Here is a 17,822-nt window from a genome sequence, read left to right on the forward strand (position 1 = left end):
TTTTTTTTTATTTTAGTGAGCAGGAAGGGGAGAGGAGAAGAAGAAGAAGAAGAAGAAGAAGAAGAAGAAGAAGAAGAAGAAGAAGAAGAAAGAGAAGGAGGAGAAGGAGGAGAAGGAGGAGGAGGAGGAGGAGGAGGAGGAGGAGGAGAAGGAGAAAGAGAAGAAGGGAGAGAGAATCTTAAGCAGGCTCCACGCTCAGCACAGAGCCCAACATGAGGCTTGATCCCAAGATCCTGGGATCATGATCCATGATCAGAGTCAGACACTGAACCGAATGAGCCACCCAGGCACCTGATGAAGATGTTGTAGAGAATGAGACTTACTGCATTAAATGCTGCAGACTGCTTAGAACACTGAAGACCGATAACTGAAAATGGTTTGCAAGAATGGACAACACTGGTGATCTTGTTAAGAACAGCTGGGTATGAGCAAGTGACATATTAAAATGAGTGCATAAGGGAATAGAAGGAAAAAGAATGGGACAAAGATTTCAAATACAATTTTGTACGTTTCTATTGAAAGAGGAACATATGAATAAGGGGTATCTAGCTGGAGAAGATATGGGTAAAAACAAAGTTTTTATTTTTTTTAGATATAAGGAATATGATGACATGTGTATTAAGGTGATATTAATGATACAGTAAAAAGAAGTAAAAATTGATGAAATGGAAAACTGAGAGGTAATTTCTGGAACAATGTTCTTCACCCGGCAAAAGGAAATGGGAGTATACAACTGGAAGTTCTGACCTTGGGTGGGAGAATGGTTAATCCTGTAATTATGAGTATAAAAAAGTAGGAATACACATAGGCACAGAGGCAGTTTACTGACAGATGTGGAACTTCTCTTACCACTGTTTATATTTTCTTATTGTCATGTGCAGAATATTCAACATTTGGGAGACAACAGAGTGGGGTAAAAATGTTGAAGGAATAAAGGGGAAAAAGACTCAGACACTCAGATATGTTCAGCTAAATACAGATGTGCAGGGAGTAGATGAAGAGTAAAGATTAGCCCCTTTCCTAACAAATAATCAAAGTCTCTTCCTATAAGTGAAGAGGAGAGAAATGATTTTATATCATATAATAATTTCCAGTTAACTTTTATTATTAAGATATGATTTTTCTCTCTATAGTTTGATACATGTGAATAATTTCATGTAGGTCTATATACATATATTTACTTTTCTTTTTCATTAGCATTTAACCTTCAAAAGTTTTAACTTTCATTGATTTATTTTGGCTTTAGTGTTTTTAAGGTTAATGGGCATAATAATAAGACTGATTAACCAGAGTAAATAAACATAACACTTGTTTGGTAGATATACTTATTCAGGTTTATTTCATAGTTAAAATAATATTAATGTAAACATACCTAATTATAAACATATTAAAATGTATTTATCATTCAGGAGTTAAATAATTAACATATTATTTTTTAGCACTGAGTAGATGATCTATGTGATATTTAGAGCTAAATTTTAGGGTGTTTATAAAACCATCCTGCCAATTTATTAATCTTTGCAGACAAAAGAAGAGTCTTGAGAAATAACTCTAATATTAGGAGAAAAATGATGCTTACTTTTATGGCATTTTTTCATAGTTTCTTTCATAGTTTCATACTGATACCAGTATAAGGTAGTTGGTGAAAAGTGAATTGAATAGTAATTTTATGGTAATTATTCATTTCTATAATTTATTGAGTGCCTTTCGTGTGTGGACTGCACTAAAATATAAATGATGTGATATCATAATGGTGAAAGTCATGGCACTGAAGACTAGCCAAGATGTAAAACTACCAATAAACTTACCAGGAGGATAAAAGTTGCAAGATATCACAGATTTTCGGAAAACTGCATATAGCTACTATTGTTTATGTCTAATCTCATTGCAAATGTGGAATATATATTAAATTAAAGGCTTATACCCTAGTGTACTTATCTTTCATCTCTTCTGAGTGTTCCATATAATAACTTCTTCATTTATAACAAAAGTACTTCTTATTTTTAAATAGTAACTAGCTTAAAAAACAGTAACAATAATAATACAAAGAACACCCTTAGCCCAAATTTACCATTTTTGACTTGTATGAATTTTCCTAAACTATTTGAGAGTTAGTCTCAGATGTCATGGCCCTTTCCCCCTAAATAATTCAGCATTTATTTCCTAAGTACACTCTCTTTCAGAACTATGATAGACGTATCAAACTTAGCACAATAAATTTTTATACAATAATGTTATTTAATATATAATTTGTTGTTTCTTCAATGATCTCAAATTCATCCTTTTGTTTGTCTGTTTGTTTTGATGTATAATTGACACAATATCCCATCAGTTTCAGGGATACATCATAGTGATTCCATATTTTTGTACATTATGAAATGATCCCCATGATAATTCTAGTTAACATCTGTCACCATACAAAATTATTCCAATATTATTGACTAATTCCTATGCTGCTATGCATACATTATATCTCCATGATTTATTTATTTTATAACTGAAAGTTTTTTTCCTGATCCCGCTTTTAATAGAGAATTAAATACTAGTTGTTGTTCATGTTTGTTTAGTCTTTCTTCGTTTGGAAGAGTTATTGACTCATTCTTTTACACTGTACTTTTGAAGAATTTAGTCCAGAGGTCTTGTTTATTTTTATCTGACATTTTCTTATGATTAGAATGAACAATTGTTTTTTGGAAGGAATATTACAGAGTCAATATTATGTTCTCTGCAAGTCATATCAGGGGATACAAGGCATCAGTTTATCCCATTTTTGTTTATGTTAAAATATACCACTTATTGTGATGGCTGCCAAGCTTCTTCAATGAAATATCACATTTTTATTCTGTAATTAGTGACTACTTTATGGGGAGACACTTTAAAACTATGAGAATATCTTGTTTTATTGTCTATTGAAGATTTTTCCCTGGAAAAAAATTGTGATGGTAGCAAAGTGGTGTCTTTGTAATTCTATTATTCCTTATTAGTTGGTTTCAACTGCAAAGAAATGCCATTCTTCACTATTTATGTGATCATATATTCTCCTAGAATAAAAGATACTTAAACTTGATTTTATATCGTCCTGATAAGTGATTCTCCTTATTCACCCAGTGTCACTCCATTCTTTCAGTGGAGACAGACATGGCAGGGTTTAAGTAAGACTGTTTTTGACTGGATCTTTCTTCATAAATGTAATCAAAGAAATGTTTTGGTCCCACACCATTCTACCCCAATAGTGATATTGACTATACTTACAAACATAAAACTATATTTTATTGATCTCTTTAAACTGTCTTAAGCATATTTATTGCTATGAATTAATTTATTCATTAAATTTTATTAAATGCCATTACTACATATTAGCTACTATGCTGTATTATTTCACAAATACATTAACTGAAATGAATCCTGAAATGTGAAGAAAATGTAATTCTTTTATAAAAACTGCATTGTATATCAAGTCAGAAGACAGAATAAAATGACTATTCAACACAGTGCAGTTTAATGTTCTTATATAGCAAATATAATGACCCTTCAGTGGCTACTTCAGTCCTTAAGAAAATTGCATAACTCCAGGTATCACTATGGCCCAATATAAATCCCAGAATAGTTGTGATCTAAGAATGGCAGAAAAGTGACTCATCGGGCAAATTTAGAGTGAATAAAAAGCCAGAGAAGTGTGAGCCTATGTGTTTTTCAAGGGACATTGTATCTGCTATTTCATTAATAGTAAACCCTCCAAAGAACAGTACTGATTGCCCTGTCATCACACACACACACACACACACACACACACGCACACATTTGTATACAAAAACATATTCACATAGATGATACTGTGAGTGAAGAATCCCTAAGGTTTGAAAGTGTGCCTTTGAAAAATGTGTATGTGTCTACCATTTTTCAGTCACAAGCATTGAATGTAAAAGTAAATAAGAGTCCCCTAGCTATATATACTTGGCTATGTACCTGTATGTATGTAGTCATGAAAAGTCATACTGGGAAGCGATCAGGAACTTAGACTGGTTAGTGACTACTTTTTGACTATCACTTTGGTCAATTTACTTAAACTCTCTCTCTCTCAGTTTCTGCAATTAGGATAAAAAACCACCTTATCCAGTTGCTGTGTGGATAAGCATGGAGTACACTGCCTGGACCATAATAAGCCTGGTATGAATGAGGATTGGCTTTTATTCTGTGAATACCACCTACTTCAGCATTGATGTAACCTTTTCTAAGTAGATTAAATTATGTAAATATTGTGGTGTAAAATGCATCAAAATGAAAACAATATGACAATCCCACAGAATCATAAAATAAGATGGTGTTTCAAATATTGATAGTCAATCATTCTGCTTCCAGTTGAAAATGCACTTCAAACATCTCATTTTTAAGGATTTGTTTTACATGTGCATTTAAATGATGAGGATAGTTAATACCCTCACCCTGTACTGCCTCATCTCTGTGATGTACTTTAGGTTTTCGTGAAGATCTATGAAACCAAAGAAGGGCACCTGCCTCAATCTCCCACCAGAATGAAAAAAGCAGCTTCATGTAATAAAAAATAAACAAACTGAGTTCTCAATTCTCACACTGAACCTTAAATTTTTGTGTGACCATGATTTCCCCACAACCTACCAAAGTAGAGGAAACAATAATTGTATAGGAATTGTTCAGTCCTTCTTTGAACTTTGAGGAAAAAAGGTCAATGGTCCACACCATTCCTGACAGAGAATTCCTGAAAGAAAGAGGCATACTTATGAGCTTGGCTCCCAAAATAAAGGGTGGCCTGTGTCACCACACATCACAGAACAACTGCAATCTTAAGACAGGCTCTGGGGAAGGACAGGCCTGAATGATCTGGAAACTCTCCAGGAATGATTCAAAGAACACAAGAGAGGGTCTAGCCAACTGTCCTAATAAAAGCACAGTCTGCAATGAAGGGGAGTGAAGCAGAGCTGAAGTAATGACTGAAATTGAATGGTTTGTGATAAGTTTGTAATTTGTATTAATAATCCAAAGGAAACATTTTAGTAAATAGTCATTTCTAAATTTAAGAAAAATAAATAAATAAACACGGGGTGCCTGGGTGGCTCAGTCAGTTGAGCCACTGACCCTTGATTTCTGCTCAGGTTGTGATCCTGGGGTTGTGGGATTGAGCCCCACATAGGGCTCTGCACTGAGGGTGGGACCTGCTTGGGCTTTACTCTCTCTCTCTCTCTCTCTCTCTCTCTCTCTCTCTTTCTCCCCCCCCACCCACCCTTTCCCCCTCATGTGCACTCTCTCTCTTTCACTAAAATAAAATTTTTAAAAATATAAATAAATAAATAAATAATAAATAAATACAATAAAGGTAAACAGAAATGCATAGTTTGCTTGAAACCATGAAATTAAATTGTATCCCCTCTTTTTCATTTTTCCTCTTCCATGGATGGATATTTTGATTTTACAAAAAATTTGAGCCTTGTACTCAAAAGATGAGACTTTGTTTTACTCAAATTTCTTTACAAAAATTAAATCTCAGACCAACGGATGTGCCTTTCAGAAAACCACTAATTTCACCATAGCACTTGGTGAAGTAGAGATATTTGCACTCCAGTCTGATTTAAGAGTAACATCACAGATTTACAAGCATTACTTAACTGTCCAGTAGTATTGTGAGGGAAAACTATTATGGAGATTCTATTTCTTCTTTTCTCTTATGGCTGATTTTAAACAGGAAGCAGTCTTTTAACTATTATTTGGATACAGTGTACTGTTACTTTCAGGTGTGGAATTGAATGATTCATCACTCACATACTGGAATTTCAATTACAAAACTTGAAAAAAAGAAAAATCAATCAATAAATAAATATGACTTAGAAATCATAGTCATAAAGGTCATTAGAGATCATCATGAGAATGTACTCATTTTGTGAACGTTCATTATAACTACTTTTGAGAGAGGTTACCTAGTGTAGCCAATATCACACAGCTCACCCTGGCAGAGTTAGAATAAGAAGCCACATCTCTTTCTTTAATACCAGACCTCTTCCCCCTACATTTCACCCACACTGCCTTTTTGAATACAGCAACTAGGATTTGTCTGTAATTTGAACTGATTCATTTATCATTATTTTTTTTACTGATAATTGGTTTAGATCAGCTATCCTAATCTGTTGGTCAAAAATGTAAAATGGAAACTTTATAATAACACCTGCTTTGCTCTTATGTCCCTTTACTTCTTTTACAAGTGATTTATTTCATGTGGCCAAAATAGTTTTTCAGTTACTATGTATATTTTTTCATTTATTATGTATTAGTTGAAATGTTAATATCAGTGGTTTCAGCCACTTAGTAGGTTCAGGACTTTCAGAAAACTTGTATAATAGATCAGCATATAAAATATTATTTTGGGAAAGTTCATATCCTCTGGGGAGTCAGAAAACAATTTATTTTTGTATTACTAAGGTTCTTCCTATCTGCTTTTGGCTTGCTGATTCAGAGCCCATTTCATAGTTCATTGGTATCACTAAAATTGGGAAAGTTGGAGAAAAAATAAGACCATATAAACTTCACAGGGGAAGAGTATAGTATGCTTGCAGACATTTGTTGGTGTTAATGGAACTAGGTTAAACACTGCCTGTTACTGTGATTATTATGAATAAATTTCATTTTCCTGTGAACTAGTATTATAACTACTCAGGTTTAGAAAGGTAGAAGATAACATGGGGAAAATCCAGGTAATCTGTAGCTTAGTGATAACCTTTTAGATACCACACCAAAAGCATGATCCATGAATGAAAAAAAAAGAAAAAGATAAGTTGGGCCTCACTGAAATGGAAAGCTTTTACCCTGCAAAAGATAATGTTAAGAGAGTGAGAAGGTGAGCCACAGACTGGAAGAAGATTTTTGGAAAACACGTATCTGATAAGGGACTTATATCTAAAATATACAAAGAGCTCTTAAAACTCAACAGTAAGAAGAAAAATTACAAATTGGACAAAAAATCTGAACAGACATTTCACCATAGAAGATATATAGATGGCAAATAAACATAAAAAAAGGTGCTCCCTAAAAATGTTTCACATTTGCCATTAGAAAATTGCATATTAAAACAATGACATACTATGTCTCACCTATTAAAATGGCCAAAATCAAAAACACTGACAACATCTTCATCCAATTCTGATAAAGAGATGGAGCAAGAGTAACTCTCATTTATTGCTGGTGGGAATGAAAAATGGTACAACTACTTTGGAAGGCAGTCTGATAGGGTCATATAAAGCTGAACATAGGCCTATCATTCCATCCAGGATTAATACACCTAGTTACTTGCCTCAATAAATTAAAAATTATATTCACAAAAAAACCTGAACATGCATGTTTATAGCTGTAGCCAAGATGTCCTTCAATAAATGGATGAATAAAAAAACTGTGGTATACCCATACACGAAGGGATTATTCACACACACACACACACACACACACACACACACACGAGACAGAGAGAGAGAGAGAGAGAGAGAGAGAGAGAGAGAGAGAGAGAGAGAAATCAAACTATGAAAAAGTGTGGAGGAAACTTAAAAGCCTACAGCCAAATGAAAAAAGCCACTCTCAAAATACTACATATCATGTAATTTTAATTAATGATATTCTGGAAAAAGTGAAACTTTGAAGATAGCACCAAGATCAGTTGTGACCAATGGGTTTGGGACAGGGGAACAGTGGAGGTTGGAACTCAGGACATGTTCAAGTCAGTGAAGCTATTCTGTATGATCTTATCAAGGTGGAGACATGACTTTATACATTTGTCAAAACTCAAAGAACTGTAAACACAAAGACTACGTATGCACTTTAATTAAGAAATATCTGTCAATATTGGTTCAGTTGTAGCAAAATTCCACACTAATGAAGAAATTGTGTTGCAGAAGAGGAAGAGTATATAGGAATTCTGCACATTCAATTATGTATTTTTTTCTGTAAACTAGAACTGCTCCAAAAAATTAGCCTGTTAATTGTTTAAAATAATCTAATATTTTAAAATGGTACTTCAAATGGAAAATATACTGAAATGGGTAACTTTCTGTCAAAAATGAATGAAAAATATGGAGGTAAAGAACAATAGTATCTTAACTCTTCTCCTTCACACTTTACTATAAATAAATGCAATTAGAATAAAGGTTCTGATTTGAGATTGCATCTTTTAGTAATCCTTTTTTTTCTATTTTAAATATATTTTAAATTGAAATCTAGTTTACAAAGTGATATTCTAGGTCTAGTATTAAACAAATATTAATTAAGGGTGTTATTTTTATTATGATCTATTTAGCAATAATCTTGTGAGAACACCATAGCAAATATAAATCACTTTATTTTTAAAACTACTTCCAAAATACATAATGAAATAATAAGTAGCATAAGATCTAAAGTGATTTTTATTCTCTTCCAAAATTTTTAACTTGAGTGATTGACACAGATGAAAATCTGAAAGTTTCTTATTTTAAATGTCTTTCAGTTCCATTTTTCTCTTTATCTATTCCTTATTTTATGTGTTGGGATGGGTGTATATTTATTTTATACTTTTCATTTTGGAGTAATTTTACAAAAACATTGAAAAGGAGGTATAGAGAGGTTTTTCTGTGTGTGTACTTTTACCCAGCTTCCCCTAATTTTAACATCTTAGATAGCAATGGTATATTCATCAAAATTCAGAAATTAGCATTGATACAACACTATTAATTAATATACAAATGTTATTCTTACTTCACAGGTTTTTCCACTGATTTCTTTTTCTGTTCCAGGAAACAGGACACCATTGAATTTTTTAGTCATGCTACCACAGATTTTCTTTTGATCCGTTACAGTCTCTCAATTTTTCCTTCTTTTTCAAATTCTTGAGAGTTTTTCAAAATAGTAAGTATTTTGTAGACTGTCTCTCAATTTGTGTTTGTCTTGATTTTTCTCAAGGTTAGACTGAGGAAGTGAACTTTTGGAAGAGTACCACAGAGGTGAAATGTCTTCACCTCATGATATCATTGGGTACATGATATCACCATGACTTTTCATGGTGATCTTAAACTTGGCCTCTTGGTTAAAATGCTCTCTACCTTCCAGTTTTCTCCTCCATAACGTTTCTATTTTCCCTTCCATTCATTATTTTTGTAAGTGTGTCACTAAGTGAAATCCACATGCAGGAAGAGAGTATCTATATATACTATCTGGAATTCTTGTGTAAGGAAAACCCACCTTTTATCTTTATTTATTTATTTATCATTTATTCATAACAGTATGGACTCATGGATATTTATAATGCTCTTTGAGTTAGAATCCATTATCATCAGCATTTATTTTCTTGCTTGTATTTTTCCAACTTTGGCAATGGGAGCTCTTTCAGTTCAACTCCTGTGTCCTTTAGACTACTCCTTTTTTTAAATAGAAACTATATCTGGAGAGACCTACAGGATATGTTTAGTCATTTTAGTATAAGATGGTAGTTTACCTGAGCATGCTATTAGCATCACCCCATTCTGCTACACCTTTGAGATACATTTACTGATTGTTTGTTTAATATATATTTATTGGGCACCTAATGTGTACCAGACACTGTGCTAGGCACTGTAGATAGATAGATTAAGGGATGAGATCAGAAATATAACAAGGTGCTGATGATGCAGATCCTACAGACCTTCGCGGAGAACTTCGGAGTTTTTGCTACATAAAATAGAAAGACTCTGCAGTGTGTTGAGCAGATTATTGCAAGGTCTGCTTTTGCATAGAGCCTGATCAATCTAGCTGCTATATTAAAATGATAATAGATCGCCCAGTATTCACACAGAAAGACTAGTTTGGAAAAGCAACACAGGTGAGGTTGATGCTTTGAAGGTCGCTGTGGGATGGTGAGAAGACTGTGTTCTGGGTTTCTAATGGATTAGATCTGAGCTGTGGGAGAAAAGGGATGGAGTGTTGTGCAACTTGGGTGGTGAAATTGCACAACACGTGTGTATGTGTAACAGGCACACAAACATATATATATTTTTGTCTTCTCTGTTTTTAAAAGATTACATATTGAATGTAATGGTTGTCTAGAATATGAAAATGATAACTGCACAATGTGTAAGTGGATCTTCATTGCATAATGTTTGGTCACAATTAAAAATCATTATGTTATTTTGTTTAATTATAACAGTAAATATTAGCCATATATATATATGTATATATATACACACACATATATATTCACTTCTCTATAATTCTGGCCACTTGACTCTTCATGTCTTCATTGTAAATAAATCTCAGAATATTTTCCTGTAATATCCCTTTGAATCAGTGACAATATATTTTGGATATTTTTCAGTTGTTTCTTCACCAGATATATAGGTATCCAAGTGCTTTGAGTCTTTTCAACAAACCCCTTTTTCCAGGTTGTTTAACATTCTTCATTGTTCATAATGATAGTATTTGAATTTGTCATAACTTAGTGCTGTGGTAAATGTAATGTTTAGTATTAAATTTTTATATCAATTCAAAGATTTGCCAATAACATATAATGTTTAGAAATGTTAAAATGAGATTTACTTATTTTTCCTTAAGTTATAAAATTGCTTTCTACGTATTCCAATCTCATAGATGATGTTCCATCTTTCTATTCCCTGTACAGTGAAGAATTCATCCTTTTTGTAACATATATATGTTTATTTGTATATGTAATTTATATTATATTATATTGTGCTATATAACATTTAATATTTATATATTAAATATATATTTATATAGTTATATTTATTTATATCTATTTAAAACATGCCACAAATCTTTCTCTTAAGCAACACTTCTACAAAATTTTGTTATGTAATTATGTACTAGGTGTTTTTTAATTTATCTATAAGATATCCCTATGCTAATTTTAAATACATCTAAATGTGAATGTGTCAGTAATAATATATTGGTTTGAGGTGCATGCAGAATTCAGAGATAAAAACTCTATTCTTTTCTTGCTTTGGAATTTCAGATACTAGTGGCCATATTAAGAAGCAGAGATAAAAGGAGAAAGCAAGAAATAATTGGAATGCTGGTAAAGTAATCCTCTACACTGCAGCAATTTACAATAGTGTGTTATATATAGAAAAGGATCAGTCATTGTTTTCAAGCCTGCTAAATAAAACTGAACTCTTGGAATGGCATGGCACTTGACCTTTCCTGGTTTCACCCACAGTATTTAAACTGGTGCAAAGGGAACACACTGGCAAGTGTCTTCTGTTGACATGACAGATTCTCCTGGTAATTCACACAATGTTCAAAAGGCACAAGCCCCTTGCTTCAGAACGCAAGAGAGAAATATTTTCCCGAGGAGCTACACGGTCCATCCTGAAGAATGACTTGAGAAACTTCCACTGTTTGTCGCATTTTGTGCTCTCAGCGGGCCCTCTAAAATCAATTCCAGTAGTTAAACATTCAAAAACTACGCACTTTGAGATTGAAGTACTTGATGCTCAAACAAGAAAGCAGATATGTATTGTGGATAAGGTAAGTTATATTTGTTCACTTAAATTTCTCTTATCTGCACCAAAGATTATTGGTCACTTGATTAAATGCTGACGAAGTTGTATCAAAACATAGTCCTGGCTTTTAACGCTAGTTTTATGATGAGTAGGATAGATACTTCATATACTATTTCAGTGGAAGATATTCATAGTCAGTTTAAATAGTAGCTAATTATTATGTCTGTTTTTTCTGTTAAGGTGGACCATTGTGGAGAGGTAAAATTTCCAATGCTCAGCTTCTCAGCCTTCACAACAAAATTTCCCTAGGTTTTTCTCTCTGTATACTTCATTACGTATTCAAATTATCATAGAGTTTATTAGTGTTCACAGAAAATAGCAAGCGAAAGGCGACAAACTTACTAAAAATGATATTTAGCATATATGATACAGTCTAGTCATTTGAAAATTATTTAGAATTCGTTGTCTTGAAAAATGAACATCTCGCTTTTTATGGAAAGTTTACTTATTTCAAAATTACAGTGTTTAAATTCCTTAAAAAAGTCTCGCTTAATATGTTAAACATTTTTATATTCACGTCAAAGATGTTTCATTCAGAAAAGATAAAATATATACTTCCTGGGTTAGAAAATTAACACATAAATATACGTGTACATCATGGATATACGTATGTGTATACAATATTTCATCCATTGTCTGTTTTTCATTGGCTTGAAAGGTCACTAGTAGTTTAATTTATTGAGAAAGATTGACATTTTTTACAACAATATATTTTCATTTATTTTGCTATACAGACATGTCAAATAAGTTTTTTTGTATTGTTCTAAAAATAAAATTCAGTCACTGATTTCATTTAACTATACTCTAGCTATGTTTCTGGATAAGAGGGAGAGACAAAACTGTTCCTGCTTTTAATTGCAGAAGATCATACGTACTTTCTCACTTAGTAATTGTAAATCTATGACCAACCTATTAGCTAGTAACAGTAACTTTTATTTACATATGGAAATAAAAGATAAAGAACTTTACAAGTTCATAAAGTTCATAAGTGGAATGCAAGAGATTCAAAACTATTTGTATGGAATTCCAAATCACATTATTTTTCAATACTACCACTAGAGTCATATATAAATGAATATATATTGTGGTAATAGAATTTTAACATAAATTTCATGCATGTTGTAATTTACTTCTATTTTAATACCTCAATAAGGTTTTTGGGTTTTTTTATATCATACAAGACTAAGACAAAACAAAACAAAAAATCACCCAGAGGTTACTGATGTTTGTATTATTTCACTCTTAAAAATTTAAAACTCATCAGAAAAATACAATTAAATTAAAGGAAAGAAGGTAGTGAATAGATACTGAATTGGTCAAGGATTTTCAAAGATCAAGATTCTAAATGAGACTGGCTTTTGTGTCCTTTCTGACTTGTGTCTAAACCTTGATGCAAAATCCATCTCAGAGTAATGAGAAACCGCTAATGGGCTGCTAATTATTTTTTCCCATATATTTAAATTTTGATATTGAGATTTTATTTGAAGGTAAGACATGGGGGTTTACATTTTCAATTATTAATTAAATTGTGAAAGAAATTGAGCATGCAGAAAGCCAATATTCTTTAGAGACAAAGATTTGGTTTAGGAATTTTGGTTTAAAGGCAGACAGCCTCTCTGCTGTCATGTTATCCCTCCTTTGTGGTATAGTCAATAAACTATCTCCTTTAAAAAGAAAAGGAATTTTGGTATAGAAATTTTGCTTACATTTCAGTAATTCTTGTAATTGCACTACCAGTAGCAAACCTTTAGGGAAACTCAGTAGGCCACATAGGGGATTATTTCTGGATTCCTCACCAGCCTTTATTGCACAATTAACACCAGATGATGTGGAAGTTAAAACATCCAAGTCTTTGACTTGTCAGTAAAACTGGATTTTGTTTTGTCTTGTTTTAGTTTGGTGGCTTGATAAATTGTCCCAACAATGCAAGACATTTAAAAGAAAAAAATCTGGATTAATTCACTTTTTTTTGCTTCATGATTCCTAAAAGTTCAAATTTATAAATATGAGAAAGACTGATTTTGTTTATTGTTCAGGATACTGTTTTGCCTAGACAAAGTAACAGCTATCTTAGCAGTAAGGTCATGTTAAGTGCCTTTCATTGTACTTGGCTCTACTCAACATACTAAATAAGTATTGCTTATGACAGCGCCTATCTTTCAGTAAGCACTGTGTTACAAAGCAGTAAAAGTTAAAAGTCATGGACGTTGGAATTAAATATATCTGGACCAAATCCCTGCTGCATCAATCATATTTATCAAGGTGCAGAAAACTCTGACATGCTGATCACCAGGACCCTTATTTAGAAAATAGGTTAATAAAATCTGTACATAAGCTTGGAATGAAAACTAAAAATAATATATGTAACATATTTGTCATGATGCCTTGAACACAATATATAAACTAATATATATATATATATATATTAGTTTTAATAATCATTTGGAGAGATAAATTTAATGTGTATAAATGTAAAAAAAAAATAAGTGATGAACCTTGTGATACTAGCAGAGTTTAAATTTGACTCCTTGATAATTGCCCATTGACATGATTTCTTATAATGCATAGATTAGATATAAATATTCAAATAGTTTGAGCAGAATATATGTATTTTAGTAATATATGCTGACCTCTAGTAGAAAGTTAGTTTTCATCTAGGTACTATAATTTAAACTTCGATATAGACAATGTATCTACTAAAGATATTCATGAAACAAAAACATCAAAAGAATTCCTGGGATTAAAGAAAATATACTGAGTCATGTTCTTTTACTTAAGATCACATACACATGTACATGCACCCACACATACACACACACACACACACATTCATGCATAGACACATGCCTGCATGCACACACACACCCCCAAACGCAAAAACCTCTTGCCTTCACTATCTTCTCCAGCTTCTGCTTTATTTCTATGATTACTTTCATCCTCTTCATATGGTCTATCCACATTTCTCTTTTCATTCGATCCTAAAACTACTCCATTTAGGCATTTGCCTCCATACCTTTTCAGTTTGATTTTGCCACAGCAAAAATTCCTTGCTAAAATCCAAAGGTCAATTCTAATGCTTTATCTTAGCGTATCAGCAACATTTGCCACTGATAGGTACTTCTTCCTCTTTTGCTATATGAGTTCAGGATAATAGACATATTTAAAAAAAAAACAAACTTATTTCATTGCTTCTCCATTTTCTCTTGCTGCTTCTTCATCATCTGACTTACTAGGTGTGGACTGTCACCAACTCAGTCATTGAAACTTCTCCCAATATTTACTCATTTACCTTTTTGAAGTCCCATAGCTTCAAATATTATCTATTGATGACATATATTATATGTAACTGTAGCTTATCTTTTTCTCCTCAACTGTCAATCCATTTATCTATGTATCCATACATCTCTGTATGTATCTCTATCTATCATCTATCTATCTATCTATCTATCATCTATCTATCTATATTTACCTATGCATCTATCTATGTATCTAGTTATGTATCTACCCACCCATCTATCTGGATGCTTACTAGGAATCTCAAACTTAGTATATCTAAAATTGAACACGTGGTCTTACCTCAAAATTTTATCACAGAGTTTCCGAAGTCAATAAGTGGCAACTGCATCCTTCGAATACCTCAAGTCAAACACTTAGAGGCATCATAACTCCTATCTTAATCTCATACCCCACATGTAATCCATCGTCTCAGTGATACTTTCAAATATATCCAAACTGACAAATTTTCACCACCTCTACTGCTAGCGCTCCTAAATCTTTCCTCTGTTTCTGTTCTTAGCACTTTCAGTATATTCCTTACATAGTAACTAGAGCTATCAGGTCAGATCATAACATTTGCTTCATAAAACTAGTCAGTGTCTTATTTGGGTCCACTTAATTGTCACTTTTTCTTTGGGAGAATTTGCTGACTACTTATTTAAAGTGGTAAAATCTGCCAATATTCTCTATTACCCTATCCTGTTCTATTTCTTTACTACAAGTTATTACCATTTAATATACTGTTTATTTTCCCTTTTTTTCATTTTGTTTATTATTTGGCCTACCCTGTTATTCCACCTTTGCAAAATCGGGGATCTGGTTTTGTTTTGTTATCATTCCTGTATCTGCAACATTTAGAACAAAGATAAGTGTTTAACCAAAATGTATTGAATAAATTATACCTGTTCAAAAGTTTCGTGGATTTCACAATGCACTCATATTTAGCAGTGATAGTTTTGGGGTGAAAGAGTAGGATATTTGAAAATACTTTTTACTATTCTCTAAATCAAAATATCATTAAAATAAATATAAATATATTCACAGAGAAAGACATTTGATTAAACCATTTCACTAAATGCCCAAATTCTTCTGGGTTTTCTCCCGAGAAAGATGTATAGAATTTAACTTTGTATTAGTGTATAATTTACTGACCATCATATTCTGATTATAAAAAGCTAATAAGGTTTTTATAAGGCAGACAATACAGATGGGGCTATTTTTTAACTAATTTATTTATATCCCATATGTAAGTAAAATAATATGACTAATGTAGGATGAAAAGATGGAGAGCTGGTAGCTGAATTAAAATGTAAATATCATGCTTGTTTTTATTGGGACATAAAAAATATATAAAAAATAATTTTTACAACTTTAACAATGAGTTATTTTCAGTTGCTCACTATCCTTGTCTCACTTCTATTTTGTAAAATGTCAAAAGCTTATCTAGTGATATATTGATGGTTCAAGAGCACAGCAAGAACTTTAAAAGCTAGGATTGATAAATGTTCCCAATATCATCCCATACTTTTCTCTTTAATCTTTTCTCCAAGGAACTTGACCTCAAGAGCCCTCTTTCTCCTATTATTTTATTTGCTTTATGTCAAAACTCTAAAAAGCATTTTAAAAACTACTTATAGGAGTGCACTTGTTGTGATGAGCACTGGGTGATGTATGGATTGTTGAATCACTATATTGTGCACCTGAAACTAATAGAACACTGTATGTATGTAAAAAAAAAGACTGTATAAATAAAAGAAAGCACTCAGTAATTCTCCAATCCTTCTAATGATAAAAATATCAGTTTTAACCAGAAAATAGTAGAGAGAATTATAGGGTAGATAGACTAACTAAAAACTTCACTTTTGATATTCTAGTTAGAAATTTTGAAAATATTTCTAATTTTGTCATTTTTAATACTTTACCTTGGATGGCATGCATCTTAGCAAATATTTGTCTCCATTCATTTGAAAAATGAGAATGGCATCTGTCTTAAAATATCGTCATGGCAGCTTTCACAATTTCATGTGTATAGAAATGACAAGATCTTTTTCTTCCACTCCTCTCCTTCTTCCTCTCCCTTCTCTTTCTTCATCCTCTTTCCTCCTCTATCCTTCCCCTCTTCCTTCCATCCTTGTCCCCGTTTTCTTTCCTTCCACCTCAGTCCCCTTCCTCCCATTTCTTCTTAGAGCATGTTATAATTGAAAGGGTATGAGCTTTGAATTCACATAGAATAGAATTTTAATATGAATCTGATTGACTTTACCTTTCCTTGGACATAATCCAATATCTCTGCCCTTTATTATAATTTTCCGTAAAAGGATTTAGGTATTGTTATCCATCCATTTATAAAGTAAGAATGGTGGTACAGAGATTTGAAATGAAGAACTTAGTGTGTATTAGAATCAAGCTTTGAACTGGCCAATATTTGTTCTGGGCTTTGCTCTTAACTGCCATACACTACCACCTGACATATACTAACGACTTTCATTAGCCCAAATTCTCACATTCTGTTTTCATTTCATGACTGGGACAGGACATCTGACTTCCCATACAGACAATATGTTTCAAGACAGAAATGCTATTTTCTTTTCTTTTTTCATTTATGGTTTCTCTCTCTCTCTCTCTCTCTCTCTCTCTCTCTCTCTCCTTCTCTCTCTCCTTTCTTTCTCTCTCCCTCTCTCCTTTCTCTCTCTCTCTCTCTCTCTCTTTTTTCTTTCCCCTATGCTCATCTGTTTTGTTAGAGGTGCTATTTTTGAAGGATGTCTACTTCCCTTCCATTTGATACAAAAGAAAGTTCCAAAGTATTCTTCAGTTTTTTTATATACAGACATAAAATAACATTAATTAACATTCAAACCTAGAAATTAAAAATACCTTTGAAGTCTCTATAATAATAAATGAAGCAACAAACATGCACAAAGTGTTTATATCATTAAAAATTAAGAAATTAAAATGGATTATTCCTCCACAAAGAGGGGATTAATGTAGTCATTTTCTGTGAGTCCTGAA

At 32.4% G+C, this 17,822-nt stretch overlaps 1 protein-coding gene across 1 annotated transcript in view; it reads left to right on the plus strand.

Annotated features, from left to right (window-relative positions):
• Positions 1-11,184: 11,184 nt before the first annotated feature.
• TECRL (trans-2,3-enoyl-CoA reductase like) overlaps positions 11,185-17,822 on the plus strand; it is a 98,273-nt gene continuing 91,635 nt past the window's right edge. The window contains exon 1 of the mRNA XM_040482290.1: positions 11,185-11,502. Coding sequence (XP_040338224.1) covers positions 11,269-11,502 — 234 coding nt within the window. The 5' untranslated portion in view covers positions 11,185-11,268. The remainder of the gene's footprint in view (positions 11,503-17,822) is intronic.

This window comes from Herpailurus yagouaroundi, unplaced genomic scaffold (genome assembly GCF_014898765.1).
Source record: "Herpailurus yagouaroundi ecotype Mexico unplaced genomic scaffold, PumYag 28, whole genome shotgun sequence".
Classification (NCBI taxonomy): Eukaryota; Metazoa; Chordata; class Mammalia; order Carnivora; family Felidae; genus Herpailurus; species Herpailurus yagouaroundi.